Raw genomic sequence first — 18,657 nt, 5'->3', positions numbered from 1 at the left:
GAAAACGGAGCAGAAGAGCGAAACATGGCGACTTCGAACAATCCGCGGAAATTCAGCGAGAAAATCGCTTTGCATAACCAGAAGCAGGCGGAGGAGACGGCGGCGTTTGAAGAAGTGATGAAAGACCTCAGCATCACGCGGGCAGCGAGGGTAACGACACCGCTTTGGGTTTATTTTAATCCTCCTCCACCTCTTCTTCGTTTGTTTTCAGCGAGCTGTCAAATAGGCATTTGTAGCGCGAGCTGCACGCAGCCACGGCAGCATAGGTAAACAATAACAAACGACGCTTCCTACCAGCTGTGTCCTCTCTGTCCCACGGCTGACAGCCGACAGAGCTGGCGGGAGGTGACAGTCCTGTAGTGGGGATATGAATGACGGGGACCCTCGTCCGAAAAAGTTATTACAATTTTTGTCCCACGCAAGTGGAAAGCAGAGGGGCGTGCATGCGTATTTGACAGCGCGAGTCCAACTGCAGCGATGGTTTCTCGAGGCGATTAGATAAAAAGATGCTACCCACTACAACAGAAATACACACATTATTTATAATGTTAGATAATTCGCAGTGTTTGTGTTGTGTGTGACAGTGATATACTGTGAGGTGTGTGTGTGCACCGTGGCTTTGTAAACTTGTCTGACAGGTCTTCAGGCCTGCGTGCACTGCAACATGACATTTACACTAAAGATGAAGGCTAGCAGATTATGTGGAAATTTAAGCCACATACAGCACAGGCCTCCAAAATAAATCCTCCGGAGGCAGGGCTTCAGTGTAAAGCATGATGGGTAGCCAGGCTATATGACTGTACAGCAAACATGGAGCTGCTGCAGTGCTTGTTGTGTGCTTTAATTTAAAATATATGGAATAATGATGTGCAGAAATATTAGAATACATCCCTGTTGTCATCCTTTGATACTGAGCTGCCAAGATTATTTTCAGCTGAAGCATTTTCTTTTCTCTCTTAAAGGTTAACAAAGATATTTTTCAACCTGGAGCTTGTTTACCTGTGTTTTTGTGTCTGAGTGACTTATGGGAACTGCAGTTTTTCATATTGGTCCGGTGATGAATGAGATAGCTTGTGGCCAACAGCCATGAAACTTAGAATTAGTAGCCTAGGCTATTATGTGTTTAAATCACTGATGTCAACAGGCCTTTATTTGGGACAGGCTTTTAATTAATTCCTTTTAGAGCCCAGTCTCACTCCAAAGTTGTTCAAAATTCGGCGCTTGGGCAGTGACTTGTGGCGTCAGAAACCAATGTAGAAAGGCATCCTTTGACGTCGGCGTGATACGTGGCTGGTTGCTGTAATAGTTTAATGGTGCCCGGGGGCGTTAGGGGAAACGTGGCGGGACAAGGACGAAAGTCCGACTGGGGTGGTGGATTATAAAGCCAAACTGAGTTCTTTTCTTCCTAAAGCTAACCACGTGTTTTTGTTGTTGAAGAAAAAAAACATCAATTCGTGGAGTTGTACCGACGTAGTGCGTTTATTTTGAAAGAGACTGTACGCAAACATTAAATTTCCTGTGAAAACGGAAGTGTATTTTGAAAGAAGACAATGCATGTAACAGGCAGAACTTGACACGGTGTCCCAGAACGCCAACATTAATGCACCCAGGGTACCTTGCACGTCGTATCTGGACGTGGAAAGTCCATGACCAAGCATGTCAATATGTGACGGGGTTGGAGTGCGAACGTGATACCTTTTACACAAAACTGTTGCTCAGCAAAGATCAGGAAATACAATCTAACTGTTTATTTGAGCTGGTATGATTATTACTTAAATGAAATTTAGGCTTTGAAAAACATATCAATTACAAATCATTCATTTAATCGAGCTCCGACAGACGAGAGAGCGTCATGATTAGCTTTTTACAGCACTCGAGGATTGTGGCACGCAGCAACACTTTATGCTGTTACAGTAATATTCACAACTTGGATTAATTTTTATGAAAAAGCCTTTTGATTCTTTTGATCGGTGGACCCTTACAGACTTACGGAATATGAACAACTCACGAGGTAATCAAGGAATGGACACATGTTCTGACTTTATGACAGTTTCAGAGGGAGGGAGTCACCATTTTTTTTCGTCATGCTGGTAAATCTGAATAAATTATGGTCTTCTTTGGTGCTCGTGGTTTCAGTAAAATGAACTGACCGATTGAATTGTGGAGAATCTAAGTGAACTAACAACGTGTAGCATCTCCATATTGACAAAACATTTATATCTGTATGTGCCATTTAAACAGCTATCTAACATTAGCTCAAGACTGTAGCCAACAACTCGGTTTTATACATTCAAAGAACTTATATAAAGATTAACTGCTCAGCAACCAGACCAGGCCTCTAATTGAGACAGGCCTTTATTTGGGACTAGGCTTTCAATTGAAGTTTTACTGTATTCACTTGGGGCATTTGTGCAGCGTCAACTTACTTCCAATAAAAGTGTTTGTTTTTGCCACTGACAGGCTCAGACTGTTATTATATAAGTGTCTGACAACATTATGGAAAGTATCCCAACAGAGGAATACCTTTTTGTTTAACCAGAAACAACCCTGAAATCAGTATCACCAAACCCACCAAATTCCATTTAAATAAACACTAATTTTAGTGTCCATAGAGCCAAACTATTTTCACATCTAACTGGACGAATTAAGGGTTTATTTGAACCAAACCAGAGTTGGTGATTGTTGCAGTGGTAGGAAGGAGGGGTGAGGGAAAAAATCGACACAGTGTAGTATTGCGATATTTTTGTGTGGCAGCATCGTATCATCACACAGTGCCAAGTATCGATTTATTTTGTTGTATAAATTATTAGTATACAAATAATACAAATTAAACTGATGAAGCCTACTAGAATAATATAATCAGTTGCTTTTTCAGTCCACTAGATACATTTTGCTGCAAAAACAAAATTGCTGAAGTGAGATGAGACTGGAAACCTTTGTTGCTTAAGTTTTCATTTGGGGACGTAACTTACAGTTGAAAAAAGGTAATAAATCACAATATATTTTATCGTAGGGCTTCATATTTTGCTCTATCGTTTATGTCATTGTGACACAAATTACACTTCCTACGGCAATATTTTTCGTCATTTGGAGTACAGCCTTAGTGTTGAGCGGAGGTGTGTGGGGGTGTGGGTGTGTTTGTGTTTTAGAACATACTTTTTATTCATTGGATTAAAATGTGCTATATCGGGATAGGTATCGTTATCGGGATATGAGATTTTGGTCATATCGCCCAGCCCTATGTTATCGCAATGCTCAGCATGTCGCAACAATGTTGCATTGTGACTGTAGTCGATAATATCATATCGTGGATCTTTTGGTGATTCCCACCCCAGTAGGAAGATGAACCAAAGATGGCTTTTGTGACTTTTATTGTGTTTCTTTCGACTTTGAATGAAGTGTGTTTTACAATGCTAAAATTACGGTTTATTTAAATGGCGTCTGGTGCGTTTGGCGATCGTGATTTTGGGGCTGATTGTTGTTGAACAAAAAGAATCTCACTCTTCAACACAAAGGTCTATCTCTGTAGGGATCCTTTCCATAATGTTGTCAGACAATTCTTATAATGATCTAAGCCTGTCAGTGGCAAAAACAAGCATAAATTGACAGTGTACAAATGCCTTGAGGGATTACATTGCAGCCTGTTATTTCTGCTGCTGGCTGCAGCCCTCTCGCTCAACACTGAGCAAACTTAAAAAGTTGTGGTTCCCATTAGACAGACACAGAAACATAAAAATAGCCTCCAGGTTGGAAAATACAGATGTTATCATTTAAAATTGCAAATTCAGTCAGACCAACAGTCTGTAACAGAAAAAGGCCTCCAGGTCTTTTCCACAGGAGACGTTTTGCATGTCACAAAACTCAGGTGTAAATAATATACACAAAGGTGGCTGAGTTCCATTTAGCTGCTTTGGTGCATGCTGGCTCTTTAATGGCGTTAGGTTACTAGCAACACCTGTGCTTTGCCCACTTTTACAAGTCAAGAAGTCTGCTTTGGAAAAAGGCCTGTTTTTTGAAGCTTAAGCAGATGTGTGGATTTTGTAACTTATTTTATTTCATTTCTGCCAAATTATCCTCCGTAAATCCTGCACACTTGACCTTTAAAATTTTTTATTTATTTTATTTTTTTTTAAAGATTTTTTTGGGCATTTTGCCTTTATAGATAGGACAGTCAAGTGTGAAAGGTGGAGAGAGAGAGGGGGGATGACATGCAGCAAAGGGCCACAGGCTGGATTCGAACCCGGGCCGCTGCGGCAACAGCCTTGTACATGGGGTGCCTGCTCCACCACCAAGCCACCGATGCCCCAGGACCTTTAAATTTGAATATTTCTCATCAGTTAATTTAACATCCTAACATCTAAAACAATTTATTGGTGAATCAGGTATTAGTCATTATTATCATGTTGTTATAAATATGTCAATCAATCAATCAATCAATTTTATTTATAAAGCCCAATATCACAAATCACAATTTGCCTCGCAGGGCTTTACAGCATACGACATCCCTCTGTCCTTAAGACCCTCACAGCGGATAAGGAAAAACTCCCCAAAAAAAACCCTTTAACGGGGGAAACCTAGACCTGAGGTTTCCTAGAAACCTCAGGAAGAGCAACTGAGGAGGGATCCCTCTTCCAGGACGGACAGACGTGCAATAGATGTCGTACAGAACAGATCAACATGATAAATTAACAGTAATCCATATGACACAGGGAGAGAGAGAGAGAGAGAGAGAGAGAGAGAGAGAGAGAGAGAGAGAGAGAGAGAGGGAGAGAGAGAGAAAGAGCGAGAGAGAGAGATGCAGGTAATGACAGTATCTTACAACAACATTAATGGAAGTAATAATATTATAGTTATAGTTCTGGTTACTGCGGTACAATATGTTGAAAGTATGTATTAATACCTGGCAGTATACATGTGTGACAATAATCATATGTGTATAATAACAGAAGAAGTATGACTAATGACTAATGATGGCAGCAGCAGCAGGAGGCATCTGGCGGGACCACGGCAGCAGCACAACCACACACGTCACGCTGTCCAGGCACCGCTGTGATATGAGTTAATCTGAGAGACAGTGGAGCACAAAGGCTCCGGAGAAGAAGCCGAGTTAGTGACATCCAGAATGGCCGGGTTAGCTAGATGTAGACCGTAACAGGAAGATGATTCCACAGGAGAGGAGCCTGATAGCTAAAGGCTCTGGCTCCTGATCTACTTTTGGAGACTTTAGGGACCACGAGTAACCCTGCGTTCTCAGAGCGCAGTGTTCTGGTGGGATAATATGGCACTATGAGCTCTCTAAGATATGATGGAGCTTGACCATTTAGAGCTTTATAAGTTAACAGTAGGATTTTAAATTCAATTCTGGATTTTACAGGGAGCCAGTGCAGAGAAGCTAAAACAGGAGAGATATGATCGCGTTTCTTAGTTCCTGTTAGTACACGTGCTGCTGCATTCTGAATTAGCTGGAGAGTTTTTAAGGACTTACTAGAGCTACCTGATAATAGAGAGTTACAATAATCCAGCCTTGAGGTAACAAAAGCGTGGACCAATTTTTCTGCATCTTTTCGGGTCAGGATAGGCCTAATTTTCGCAATATTACGCAGATGAAAAAATGCAGTCCGTGAGGTTTGCTTTAAATGAGAATTAAAAGACAAATCTTGATCAAATGTTACTCCGAGGTTTCTTACGGTAGTGGCAGGGGCCAGAGCAATGCCATCTAGAGAAACTATGTCATCAGATAAAGAGTCTCTGAGTTGTTTGGGGCCAAGAACAATAACTTCAGTTTTGTCTGAATTTAACATCAGGAAATTGGTGCTCATCCAAGTTTTTATGTCTTTAAGGCAATTATGGAGTTTAGTTAATTGATCGCTTTCTTCTGGCTTCATTGATAAATACAACTGAGTATCATCCGCATAACAATGGAAATTTATAGAGTGATTTCTAATGATGTTACCTAAAGGAAGCATATATAGAGTAAACAGGATTGGTCCAAGCACAGAACTCATGGAACTCCAAAACAAACTTTAGTACGTAAGGATGGTTCATTGCGAACGCCAACAAATTGAAAACGATCAGATAAATAAGATTTAAACCAGCTTAGTGCTGAACCTTTTAAGCCAATTAAGTGATCCAGTCTCTGCAGCAGAATTTGATGGTCAATTGTGTCAAACGCCGCACTAAGATCTAATAAAACAAGTACAGAGACGAGTCCTTTGTCTGAAGCAATCAGAAGGTCATTTGTAATTTTAACTAGAGCTGTCTCAGTGCTATGATGCACTCTAAATCCTGACTGAAATTCCTCAAATAAATTATTATCCGGAGAAAATCACACAGCTGGTCTGACTACTTTCTCAAGGATCTTTGACATAAAGGGAAGATTAGATATTGGTCTATAGTTGGCTAACACCTCTGGATCCAGGGAGGGCTTTTTTAGTAGAGGTTTAATTACAGCTATCTTAAAAGACTGTGGTACATAGCCTGTTAATAAGGATATATTGATCATATCTAATATATGAGTGTTAACTAAAGGAAAGACCTCCTTAAGTAGCCTAGTTGGGATGGGGTCTAAGAGACACGTTGATGATTTGGATGAAGAAATCACTGCAGTCAATTCTTGAAGAGAAATTGGGGAGAAGCAAACTAAATATATATTAGATTTTACAGCTGTGTTTGAGGTTAGATAGGTACTATCTGAGGGCAGGAGGTCATGAATTTTGCCTCTAATAGTTAGAATTTTGTCATTAAAAAAGCTCATAAAATCATTACTGCTAAGGGCTAAGGAATACAAGGCTCAATAGAGCTTTGACTCTCAGTCAGCCTGGCTACAGTGCTGAAAAGAAACCTGGGGTTGTTCTTATTGTCTTCTATTAGAGCTGAGTAATAGTTTGCTCTGGCATTTGAGGCCCCTCTTATAAGTTTTGAGACTGTCTGTCCAGATTAAACGAGATTCTTCCAGTTTGGTTAATCGCCAGTTCCTTTCAAATTTTCGCGATATTTGTTTTAACTTACGGGTTTGAGAGTTATACCAAGGAGCGAACTTTCTTTGCTTTTAACTTCTTTAAGAGGAGCTACAGAGTCGAGCGTTGTTCGCGAGCCTACGGTGCTATCAACAAAATGATCAATTCGGGAGAGGTTAAAGTCGCACGGAAACCTCTGTTACTGAAGGTATTGGTATTGAATTTAACGAAGTAATCTTTTCCTTAAGTTTTGACAGCACTATCTGATAAACATCTAGTATAGTAACTGTTGCTGAGTGGCGTGTAATCGAGTAAAAAGAAATCAAAAGTAATCAGATAATGATCCGATAGTGAGGGATTCTGTGGAAAGACTTTTAGGTTATCAATTTCAATTCCATACGTCAGAACTAGATCAAGGGTATGGTTAAAACAATGAGTAGGTTCATGTACACCCTGACTGAAGCCAATGGAGTCTAATAATGAGATAAACGCGTAGCCAGGGAGTCATTATCAACGCCGACATGAATGTTAAAATCGCCTACAATAATAACTTTATCTGATTTAAGAACTAAACTGGATAAAAACTTTGAGAATTCAGATAAAAATTCAGAATACGGGCCAGGAGCACGGTACACTATCACATATAAAAGTGGCTTCAAGGTTTTCCAGGTCGGATGTAAAAGACTAAGAACGAGGCTTTCAAATGAATTATAATCTAGTTTAGGTTTAGGGCTGATTAACAGACTAGAGTTAAAAATGGCTGCAACTCCCCCTCCTCGGCCGCTGCCTCGAGGAATGTGGGTATTATTATGACTGGGAGGAGTGGACTCATTTAGACTGACATATTCATCTTGACACAGCCAGGTTTCAGTGAGACTGAGTAAATCAATATGATTATCTGATATTAATTCGTTGACTAACACTGCTTTAGACGATAGAGACCTGATATTTAACAGTCCGCATTTAATTCTCCTGTTTTGTCTTTCTGTCACAGAAGAGGTTTTAATTTTTATGAGGTTGTTATACACAACTCCTCTTTGTTTAATTTTAGATTTAGATAATTTAGGCGGTCGGGGGACAGACACCGTTTGTATAAAACTATTAAAACTATGGCTGGGTAACTGAACTAGAAGCTCAGAGAGGCGTTTAGGACTGCGACTCTGAGTCCTGGTCTCAACTCTGGGTTGTCAGGGATTTAAATTACTAATAAAGTTTGCCAGGTTCCTAGAAATGAGAGCAGCTCCATCCAAAGTGGGATGAATGCCGTCTCTCCTCATAAGACCAGGTTTTCCCCAGAAAGTTTGCCAATTATTAACAAAACCCACATCGTTTGCTGGACACCACCTGGACAGCCAGCGGTTAAATGATGACATGCGGCTAAACATGTCATCAGTGGTCAGATTTGGGAGGGGTCCAGAGAAAACTACGGAGTCCGACATGGTTTTTGCGTATTCACACACCGAAGCAATATTAATTTTAGTGACCTCCGATTGGCGTAACCGGGTGTCATTGACGCCGACAGTTAGCAGAGGCTAAGGCTATGCTATGTGGCTCCGCACCGGCTACAGGGGACTGTCCAACTACCGCAGCTGCTGAATGGTTTTCCATGGTGCGGAGCCGCGCTTCTAATTCACTAAGCCTCGCCTCCAACGCAGCAAATAAGCTACACTTGTTACAATTACCACTGTCGCTAAAGGAGGCAGAGGCATAACTGAACATTTGGCACACCGAGCAACAGAGAGCAGGAGAAGGAGAAGTCATGGCTAAGCTAATGTAGCTAACAAGCCTAAGAGCGTGCAAACAACAGCTAAGAGATTAGCGAGAAAGTCGTAGAAAGGAGGAGAGCTATAGGTGCTTAAACAGAACCAGTGTGGGTTATGACTTGAAGTAGACGTTAAAGCAACTGAGGTGAGAAAGCAGGCAAGTGGAATTCACCAGAGCAGTACAGAGATGCTGTCACAGAAACACCGGAAATGACACAACTCGCTTACCGCAATACGTCAGCACGTATGTCACATATGTATTTCATGATACAAGTCTAGACATGTTAGTCAAGCTACTCTTGAGTAATTGGTTTTGTTTTGTATATTTTATTTTCATTGAATGCACTGACAAATGGTAGGAAGCTCTTGTCTGAGCCAACTTGGACCTGTGGGAAGTGGGTCTCTGGTTTAGAGTTTCACCCTCTTCACCCTCTCTGCTTCAGCCCCACCCTGTCTGTCTTCTCTCTGAACCTGTCTTGCTGTGGTTAAAAAGATCTGAATTGTCCTCCTCCTGACCCTGAAACGTTACAACACGTAATCCTTTGTCAACAGAGTAGGTATGATTGTGGTTAAAGAGATGCACTCTGAGGTCAGAGGCTTATCAAAATACACCAGTCATGCTGGCGTAGTAATTGTTATTATTAGATTTTCTTCCCTGCCAACAGTGTTCACAGCTCTAGTCTACTGGAAATGAGAAAAAGTCTATGGCTTTAATGGGTGGAGAGTCAACCCTGCGCACGTTCGGTCAATGCTGAATTATCTCTGACGTGCTCTGCTTCTGCCTGAAGCATCGTGTCACATGTAGAAGTTATTAAATTCACGTTGCACTGCTGTGATGACTGCTGCTAATGTAGCGTCCTGCATCAGACTTTGCCAGAAGACACCTAGCGTCATTCTCAAACAGGTGGTTAATAAAGGAAACATCAATTAGCACTGTGGTTTTAGTGTTGCCGTCTGTTGAACACCATCACAGAATTAAAAATACCTACATGTGAGTAAGGTTGGATTGCTATAAAGGTGTGTAAGGAGTGTGTGTAAAGGTGTGTATAAAGGTTTGCTGTATTTGCTTACGTTTTTGGTGCCATTATGATGACATTATGGACTCTTGTTGTCAGCCTGTGGTGTGTTTGTAGCCTGTTTATTGCTTTTTTTTTTTTTTTTGCTGGAGCCTGATTTTGCCAGACTGAGAAACAGAGCTGCGGTTGAATATTTTTCAAGGAAAAAAAAGGCAAAAGCCTCTGATTCCAGCCTCTTAAAGGTCCAGTGTGTACGAATTAGGGGGATTTAGTGATACATAGCGAAGTGAGTTGCAGATTTCAACCAGCTGAAACGTCTCCCGGTTAGAATTCCTTCAGTGTTCACTGTTCAGGAGGTTTTAACCTGGAGCCAAATTGTCAGCAGAGGTCTCCTTCTCTCCAAAACAAACAGACATGGTGATTAAAACCAGGAAAAACACTGCACAAAGCAGTTTTACGTCAAAAATAAGTGTTTCTCTGATGCTGTTCGGCAGGCTGCTAGCCTAGAACCTGCCAGTGTGTGCTCACCTATTTTCTGATCCAGACATTTGGGAGGTTTTTACCAGGAGCTGAATTATCCGCAGAGGTCTCTTTGTCTCCACAGAAACAGACCCGGTGATTAAAAATGGTAAAAACACCAAATAAAGTAGTGTCATGTAACAAAAATCAGTAATTCTAGCTAGTCTGATGTGCTAGCCTAGCACCTGCTAATGTGTGCTCACCTTTTTTTCTCTAATAACTTAAGATCCAGTTTTTACCAGGAACTGAATTATCCACAGAGGTCTCTTTCTCTCCAAAACAAATGAACCTGTTGATTAAAACCAGTAAAACCACTAAGTAAAGCAGTTTTACTTTAAAAAAGTCAGTGTTTTTCTGACACAGCTCATCGCAGAGGGGCTGCTAACCATGTTGGCCTATGCAAAAACACGAATGGCCCTATCTAGAGCTAGAGTCTGGTTTGTCCACTCCCTATGTAGATAAAAACGGCTCATTCTAAGGTAATGAAAACACAATGATTATTATTTTCAGGTGATTATACACGAAAGAAAACATTACAATATTCCATTTCTGCCAACATGTCCCCATAAGTCCTGCACACTGGACCTTTAAATGTGAATATTTTCTGGTTTCTTTACTCATCTATGACAGTAAACTCAATATTTTTAGGTTGTGGACAAAAGAAGACATTTGAGGACGTCATCTTGAGTGTAGGGAAACAATGATTACATTTTCTGGCATTTTTAAGACCAAACAACTCCATTAACCGAGAAAATAATCAACAGATTAATCTTTATTTACGGCCCTGCTGAGAAACAGCCGGATTTATTCCTTCTAAACTCACATAATGGCCTCTTGTCTCACCTGGTGTTGTTCTGCTTCCAGTTACAGTTGCAGAAAACTCAATACTTGCAGCTGGGACCAAACCGTGGGCAGTACTATGGAGGATCTTTGCCAAACGTCAATCAGCTTGGAAGCAGCAGTATGGATATGTCTTTTCAGGTGAGGGATTATTTGGGTTTTCTTTGTTATTTTCCATCATTTCAGTAACATTAAAAACACTGTGTAGATTAAAGTAATAGATTTTCATTGAATGTTGGCAAATGAACGTTTAATATTTACCAGGGTTTGTTTTACAGCGATCATCCACAGCTGTTTCATATAAATTAATATCCATTGTGCCCATCTCTGCGGCTCAGTAATATCCTGCAATATTTATCCAACCTGTGGCCGCTCTATAAAGATGTTTACATTGGCTTTTTAAACAGCTGGTTAATGAGATCTGTGTTTCCTGGTATAAATGCTCTGCCTCACAGGAAGTGACATACGTACTGTTTACATGTGTTAGCAACAAGAGCACTTTGTTTAGAATAAATGGCAGACAGCAGGGTAAATATACCAACCCACAGTCTACAGGAGGTGTGTGCTCTACAGTAATATGTTGGACCACACTCTCCTTTACAGAGCTCTCTGTCAAACTAATAGTGCAGTTTTTAATAAACACTGATTTTTGAGAAAGTTAGTTGTTGAAATTGACTAATAATTAAAATGAAAAGATGAAAGATTTGAAGGTTAAGTGTAATGGCAACAATAGGTCCTGTTTCATCAGGGAAAAATAATGCAAACAGCTTTTCTTCATTAAAAATATCATCCCTTTTATAACGCCTGTTTGTCACCCTGTTTTTATTAGGCATGCACAATAATATCAGCACATCATCAACTTGAAAATGAACTATCAGAATTGGCCAGCCTGCTTTTCTTGTTTTACACAATGAATAAATATTACATACATTGAAAAGTATTGTATTTCATGTCTCCATCTGCTGGTGGGCCGTCATGATAAGAGTAGACATACATGATATGACGTTCCACTACAGAAGAGACTTGGTGATCACTAAAATTAAGAAGGGAAAAAAGTGGATATATGGATATTGGTTATGGGTCGAATGAGTTGTTTCATATCGGCAAAAAATCCAGTATTGTGCATCCCTAGTTTTTATTGTTATGTGTGATGGCAATGCTTTCTCAGTGTCTCAGTTTATATTCATGAGAGAGAGAAGCTGCTCCCTTCTTTTTATTTCACCAAACATGCACTGGAAACAACCCTTTGCTCCGAGCACCCAAAGGTCTCGAAGCTTTACACCAAGATAGGGAATTTCTTAAAGGGACAGTCCACCCCAAAATCAGAAATACATATTTTTCCTCTTTCCTGTAGCACTACCTATCAATCTAGATTATAGCAAACTACACCCGCCAACAGAATCACAGCGAGAGGGAAGTATGCAACTACTGCTAGCTCACCTAGCACCACGAGTAGATGAACGCTTCTTTCTGTGTAGCGATACGGTCTGTGGATTATCTTGAGTAACCAGGTCATGATTTCTAAAAAGAGACATTGCTGTTGAGTTTTTCAAATGTATGTTTTTTGGCGCTTTGAGCACCACAAGTCGAGTGCCATAGAGTTCCATTATGTTGGAGAGAAGGCAGACATCTCTACGGCCGATAACGCCAACTCTCAGCAACTCAATTTAGATTGGCAAATAGTACTACAGGAAAGAGTGAAAATATGCATTACTCAATGTGGGGTGAACTGTCCCTTTAAACTGTGCTCTTAGCAGAAATGCTCCTCTAGCACTGCAGTGCGCTCGGGTAGAAAACCTGTTTCCATTGTCATCCTTGCAAAAACAAACGTATAAAATATTTAGTGAAGTTGAGAAATGTGTGGAAAAAGGCTTCGTAAACAAAATAAAATGTATTGACATCAATTTATTGAAATCAGAAGATTTTCTTTTACATATATAGAAGAAATATGATTAAATGGGGACAGAGATACAAAGTTAAATCCGACAGAGACCATCCCATTGACAACCCAGTAAAAACCCAAGTAGAGGAAGCGCTTATTTGGATTCATCTACAGAAAGAGGATGGTGGGTGTTAGCACTATTGTTTCCCCGTCAAGGCTCAGTTCCTCCATGATTCAGCTAATGAATGACGGCCCATGCAATTATTGCTCAAGAAAACACTTCAAGAAATTCGTGAGCACAGAATGAAATGGGCCCCTCCCAGATCTTCATTTTTAGTTTCACAGGCTATTATGTTTTCAATTTCCATTTTTGCCCTGAACATGACTGACTTTCATCCTCTTCTACATGCAGCACATGTTTATTATCTGTAGGACTGTGTCAATGTGGATAGGCTACAGGAGCTAATGCAATACTTTGTTTTCTTTAAATGAATGACTTCAAAGTTTAAGAAAAGATGTAGCTGTGTTTGCAGTTCATATTACTAGTGTCCAATACAGCAGATTGATTAGAAAAACTCACACTGATAAAAATATTGACTGAGAAACTGGGATTCAATGTATTTTTTTCCTGTCTTTGTAATCAGACTTCAGGGCTGGACACGAACAGATCGACGCGACACCACGGGCTGGTGGACCGAGTCTACCGGGACCGGAGCCGCATCACATCACCCCACCAAAAACCCCTGGACAAACATGGACGCCAGATATCCTTTAATGCATGCTGTTTATATAGACACTCAGATTAGATACAGTATTTAAGGCAGTCAGTACAGACACAGGTGTTTTGATAATTCTGCTTGATTAGACCTGTGATGATGTCTCACACCCACACAGTCCTTAGAAGAGGTCTAATCAGGCAACACAACTGAAAACACCTGTGTAGGGGCTTCAGTCTCATTAGTGTGCAAGCTGATCAGTTAATATGAAATTGTGATAGAGGTGCAGTATTGTCAGTGCCTGCTCTTAAATGCTGCATTGTTGTGGAAGTGGCTTGTTATTGATGAATGAAATGAACTAAGAATTCCTCAAATTGCCCAATTATTAGTGATTTACCGCCCCAGAATTTTCCATATTTCCTGAAAGCATCAATGTGGTTTTAGGCGTCATTAAATTGCATCTTGATATATTAAAATATTTTGTCGACCCTGTCAGCACTAGTGGTGGAAATCACCAGAGGCCCGATGATATGATATTATCCTGATACATAAGTCATGATACAATATATTGCAATTTATTACTTTGTCAAACAGCGTTCATCTGCTCACACTGTGATGACACACAGCTGGTTGAATATCAGCAAAGTTTCCCTGCTTCGCTTCACTGGTTCCTGTACAGCAGGGTCGGTCTTTGTTTCACTGTTATAATCATTAAAAAGCAAAAACAGCATGTGTATACATTCAGTAGGCTATATCTTCAGTAGCTAGCTAGCTAACCCTACACTTTTCAGGGTTTGATTTTGGTTTTGGAACAGGGAAGAAACATATATCTTTTTCCAACCTCTCCAGGTAACGAGTATCATTAATACACGACGTGCCCCAGGCACAACATTTAGCTACAAATCCACAAAACCAGCCTGAAAATGAAGGAAATCTGAAACGACTGCATTAGAGTCAATGGAGCACATGCTATGATTGGTCAGTCTGCGTCCTGGGGCGGGAGTGTAATTCATTCAGATTTACTGGCATGGTAAACAATAGAGGTGGAAAAAAACTTGACTCCCTACTTTTGAAGCAGTCAATAAGTCGGAATATGTGTCCAATCCTTGATTATTTATGTTACTTAAGCCCATAAGGGTCCAAAGATCAGAAAGGTTTTAAAAAAATTGATCTAAGTTGTTACACACATGATTGTAGTGTAATAAAAGTTGTCTTTTACTTTTTCTAAGAAGAGAAACTTTTTTACAGTCTCTATTGTGTATTTAAATTGATTTTTTTTTTAATAAAAATTCATTAAGTATATGCACTCCCAGTCATTTCAGATGGACCAGTTGTACAAGTGGGCTGTCAGAAACCTTTAGGTACACATGTACCTAAATGTAGCTCACGGATGTTACAGATGTTTCTATGGCTGCAGAATTACTCACCTTGTTTATTGCATGCTCCAGCCTGTAATTAATTAAAGCCAAATTGTGACTGTGCTTGTAAAGGATGTCTGTAATAAGCAGCGTGTATCGTGAGCCAGGCAGTATTGCAGATTAAACCCTGACAAATATCAGATGATGATGTGAAGCTCACCGTTCATCATCCCTCATGTTGATGGTTTAGCTGAGATACCACCAACACTGTGTTCTGCCATTATATCTCCTCATGTTGAAAGAATTCACAGGACCGAATACATTAAATGTGCCAAGACTTCCCATCTCCAGCTGTATTTTCTTAACCTGCGATCTCACATTGACAGTTGCCCATATGGTTCAGTATATCTGTCACCACCACCTGATACCAGTTGGAGGAGGTAAGACAGCCTCGGAGGATGAGAAACTGTCTGTGTATGACTATTATCTTCCTGTTTACTCTTTTAATCATGATAATAATGAAGTCTTCGCACAGCCTGCGTTAATAACTCTGAGTTGTACCATAACACAAGACTTTTAAAAAGACTAATTTATGAAAACATACTGCATAGATTAACATTTAATGACTAACCATCATGGATAAAAGGCTGCGTTTAGATTTCAAAAATCTTAAATAATCAAACATTTTGGATGCAGTTGTGACAGCTGCACATTACTCACTGTATGTGTTTGAAAATCCATCAGCATGACGTCATTGTGTTGATAATTGTTGGTTTATTCATGGTTTAACACTTGAAGAATCGTTTGTATGTGCTGTATAGAATTTCAACTGGGTAATGAGTATTTTTCTCTGCTTGTTGTTTTTTAGATTTCACTACAGCATTGTGTGTTTTTTATGCCTCCATGGCAGCAAGAGCTGTTGACAGAGGCATTATGTTTATGGGACGTCCTTTCCAATGTCTCATTCCTGTGAACACAGTACCTCAGGAACTCTTTTAAGGAAATTTCCTCAAATTTGGCACAGACATCCACTAGGGTTCAAGGATGAGCTGATTAGATTTTGGTGGTCAAAGGTTGACCTGTCCCCCAATAGGCAAAGTTGAACTGATTCAGGAACAGGCACACCTAGCCACTCTTGTACTGTTTTGATTAGGTAATGACATTTTGTATCCAAGAGGTCAAAGGTCAGCTTCACTGTGACATCACAATGGGTTTTTTTTTTTTAATTTTTTTGGCCATTACTCAACATCATAACTCAGAACAACAGCAGGAGAGACATTTGTTCAGATACTGAATTGGTGGCACTAATCTTGGGCATCCATCTTGAAACTGTGCTGATTGGAAAGGTCATTGAGACTCAACTTGCTTTGCCCGGTGGCCACTTTTGCAAAATGACAGGATTCCAGGGGCCAGTTGATAAACAAACATCAATTATTAATATATTAATAATTAGCCCGATAGCACTTCTTTTAGATAAAAATAAACTCTGTTTTGATTATTCACGTTCAAAGTACAAAACAAAAATTCTCAGTGTGAATCACTTGGCCGAGTCCCACAGAGGCAAGAGTCCTTCCTAGCATGTGGTGAACACACATTGGAACAGGCTAACAAGTTTCCCCAGGTGTGCGTCATTAACCCTCAGCAAACTGAGGGGGTTTCAGGGTACTGTGATAATTTTGGCACTCTCCGATGTACAGTTTGAACAAATGTAGGTAGTATTTTCAGAGTCATGTAACTTTTAGGGGGAATATATTTCTGGATTTTGCTTAAAAAAACAAACAGGTAGACTCAATGAAACTTTTGTGGTACTTAGCGCTCCATCTCTGCTGTAAATGATTAATTTAAATACCTTATTATCTAAATCATAGTATTTTAGAAATGTGTTTATTTGGCAGCGGACACATTGGAAAGCATAAATTAGGAGGTTTCTGTCAGTAATTTTTTTATGCTTGTATGATAAAAACGAAGAGCCTCTGCCTTCACTTCCAGCAAACGTGCACAAAGAATTGTGGGTGCTTTGTATCTGCTGAGGATCCACACATGCATCTTTGAAATTTCTCTAAAGAAGGACTCAGTCTCTGGTGGAATTTGAAGGATCCTTGATATTGGAGCAGTCCTTAGGCCGGATTTGATAACGTAGCATCCTTGAAATTCAGTCATTCTCGGATCCTTGACTTTGAGAAACACCCAGTAAGGTGCTGGTGGACCACCCAGCACCCTACGGGCCATAAATTGACGATCACTGGTGTAGATCTTCTATGCCGCCAGCTTGAAGACATGTGTGAAGCATCCATGTTTTAGAATTAGTAGCTTCTTGACAGTAACATCCATATTTGGAGAATTGTCTTACTTTCATGGCTACAACTGTGTCTCACCGTGTTCCTGTTCCTCTGGTAGCTTATTGATTTTGCTGATATTGAGCTTCACCATGTGACAAAACTCTCTATCAGTCCTCTGCACTTCTCTGTAAAAATTGTCTCTCAGTGAAGAGGGCGTGTTTTTTTTTTTTTTTACTGAAAATTATTCACTGGAATCATACATGCCAATACAGTGATAATGATCATCAAAATATACACTTAATACCTTTTTATTAAATTCCTTCAAAGTCTTTACTACAAATATTTCAGGAGTCTGGACAGACATGGATGTAAACTGGAACTTGACTGGTTGGCGGAGGCATACAACCACGAGGCGGTAATTCTGTTTTGTTTTGTTTTATTCTTGTGCTGCAGGACAAACTCTGACTCAGCACTGCACCAGAGCACATTAACTCCTGCCCAGCAGGCCTCTTTCACTGGAGGATCACAGGAGCTCCAGCCAAAAAGAGGTACGCTTTGTCTCAATGTAAAGTTTTAATTAAAACTTTCATGAGGTCAGGGTAATTAAGAACATACTCAGGGGCATGTTGTTTATTGAATATTGACCAGTGGGTTGAGATAAGTGTGAAATTGTGTTAAAATAAGCTCTTATAGTTAATTTATAATGTACAAGCTGGTTCTGATGAGTCAGTTCTTAACCCAGCTGCTCAGGTGTTTTTCTCTCATTGTCTGCAGTAGGTGGTGGTGGGTGGGGCTGCTTTGTTGTAAGCCTGTTTATTTGTCGTGGGGTTTTTTTTCTGCTGCTTCTCTTGGCGGTTCAGTAGAGTGGCCTCCAGTGTGTGATGAAAGGGTCTGAATGTGGCTTTGAAGGCAGAGGAGCAAAATGACTGCTGAGAATGAGTGCATCTGAGTGTCGGATGGATTTTACTGCTAATGGACGATTATTTTAATTTCAGGAGCCTGTTGTTGACATTTTTTGGGGGTTTGCACATTATTGCTAGTGTGGGAACCAGACGAATCTGTGAGCTAATGTTTTATTTGCTCTGGCAGATGTGTCTGGTCCCCCTCGAGTTCAAACAGATTCCCACCCGAGCTAGATCCTGGGCAGGCCAATCACAACTGTTTTTCTAAGATGGGGCGGGTATTAGATGAGCTGATAAAATATGAATTAAGATTGTGTTACTGCATTGCCTATTTCTCGCCTCAAGTGTTTCCCGAAACATATTTTAGTGTCCTGCTTAGCTGAAATCTGAGAAAAGTTTGTGACCAGACTGCCATTTTTTCCTGCT

The 18,657-nt window shown here is 40.2% G+C and overlaps 1 protein-coding gene across 4 annotated transcripts in view; it reads left to right on the top strand.

The window, feature by feature from the left end:
* The window catches only part of crtc1a (CREB regulated transcription coactivator 1a), a 44,732-nt gene continuing 26,075 nt past the window's right edge, over nucleotides 1-18,657 (top strand). For all 4 annotated transcript variants that reach the window (XM_049599054.1, XM_049599052.1, XM_049599053.1 and 1 more), the window contains exons 1-5: nucleotides 1-150; nucleotides 11,119-11,235; nucleotides 13,621-13,742; nucleotides 15,431-15,490; nucleotides 17,783-17,877. In XM_049599054.1, coding sequence (XP_049455011.1) covers nucleotides 25-150; nucleotides 11,119-11,235; nucleotides 13,621-13,742; nucleotides 15,431-15,490; nucleotides 17,783-17,877 — 520 coding nt within the window. In that variant the 5' untranslated portion in view covers nucleotides 1-24. The remainder of the gene's footprint in view (nucleotides 151-11,118; nucleotides 11,236-13,620; nucleotides 13,743-15,430; nucleotides 15,491-17,782; nucleotides 17,878-18,657) is intronic.

The sequence above is a fragment of the Epinephelus fuscoguttatus genome, linkage group LG15, assembly GCF_011397635.1.
Source record: "Epinephelus fuscoguttatus linkage group LG15, E.fuscoguttatus.final_Chr_v1".
NCBI classification, from domain to species: domain Eukaryota; kingdom Metazoa; phylum Chordata; class Actinopteri; order Perciformes; family Serranidae; genus Epinephelus; species Epinephelus fuscoguttatus.
The sequence above is the reverse complement of the archived record's forward strand: the minus strand, read 5'-3'. Positions and strand labels throughout refer to the sequence as shown.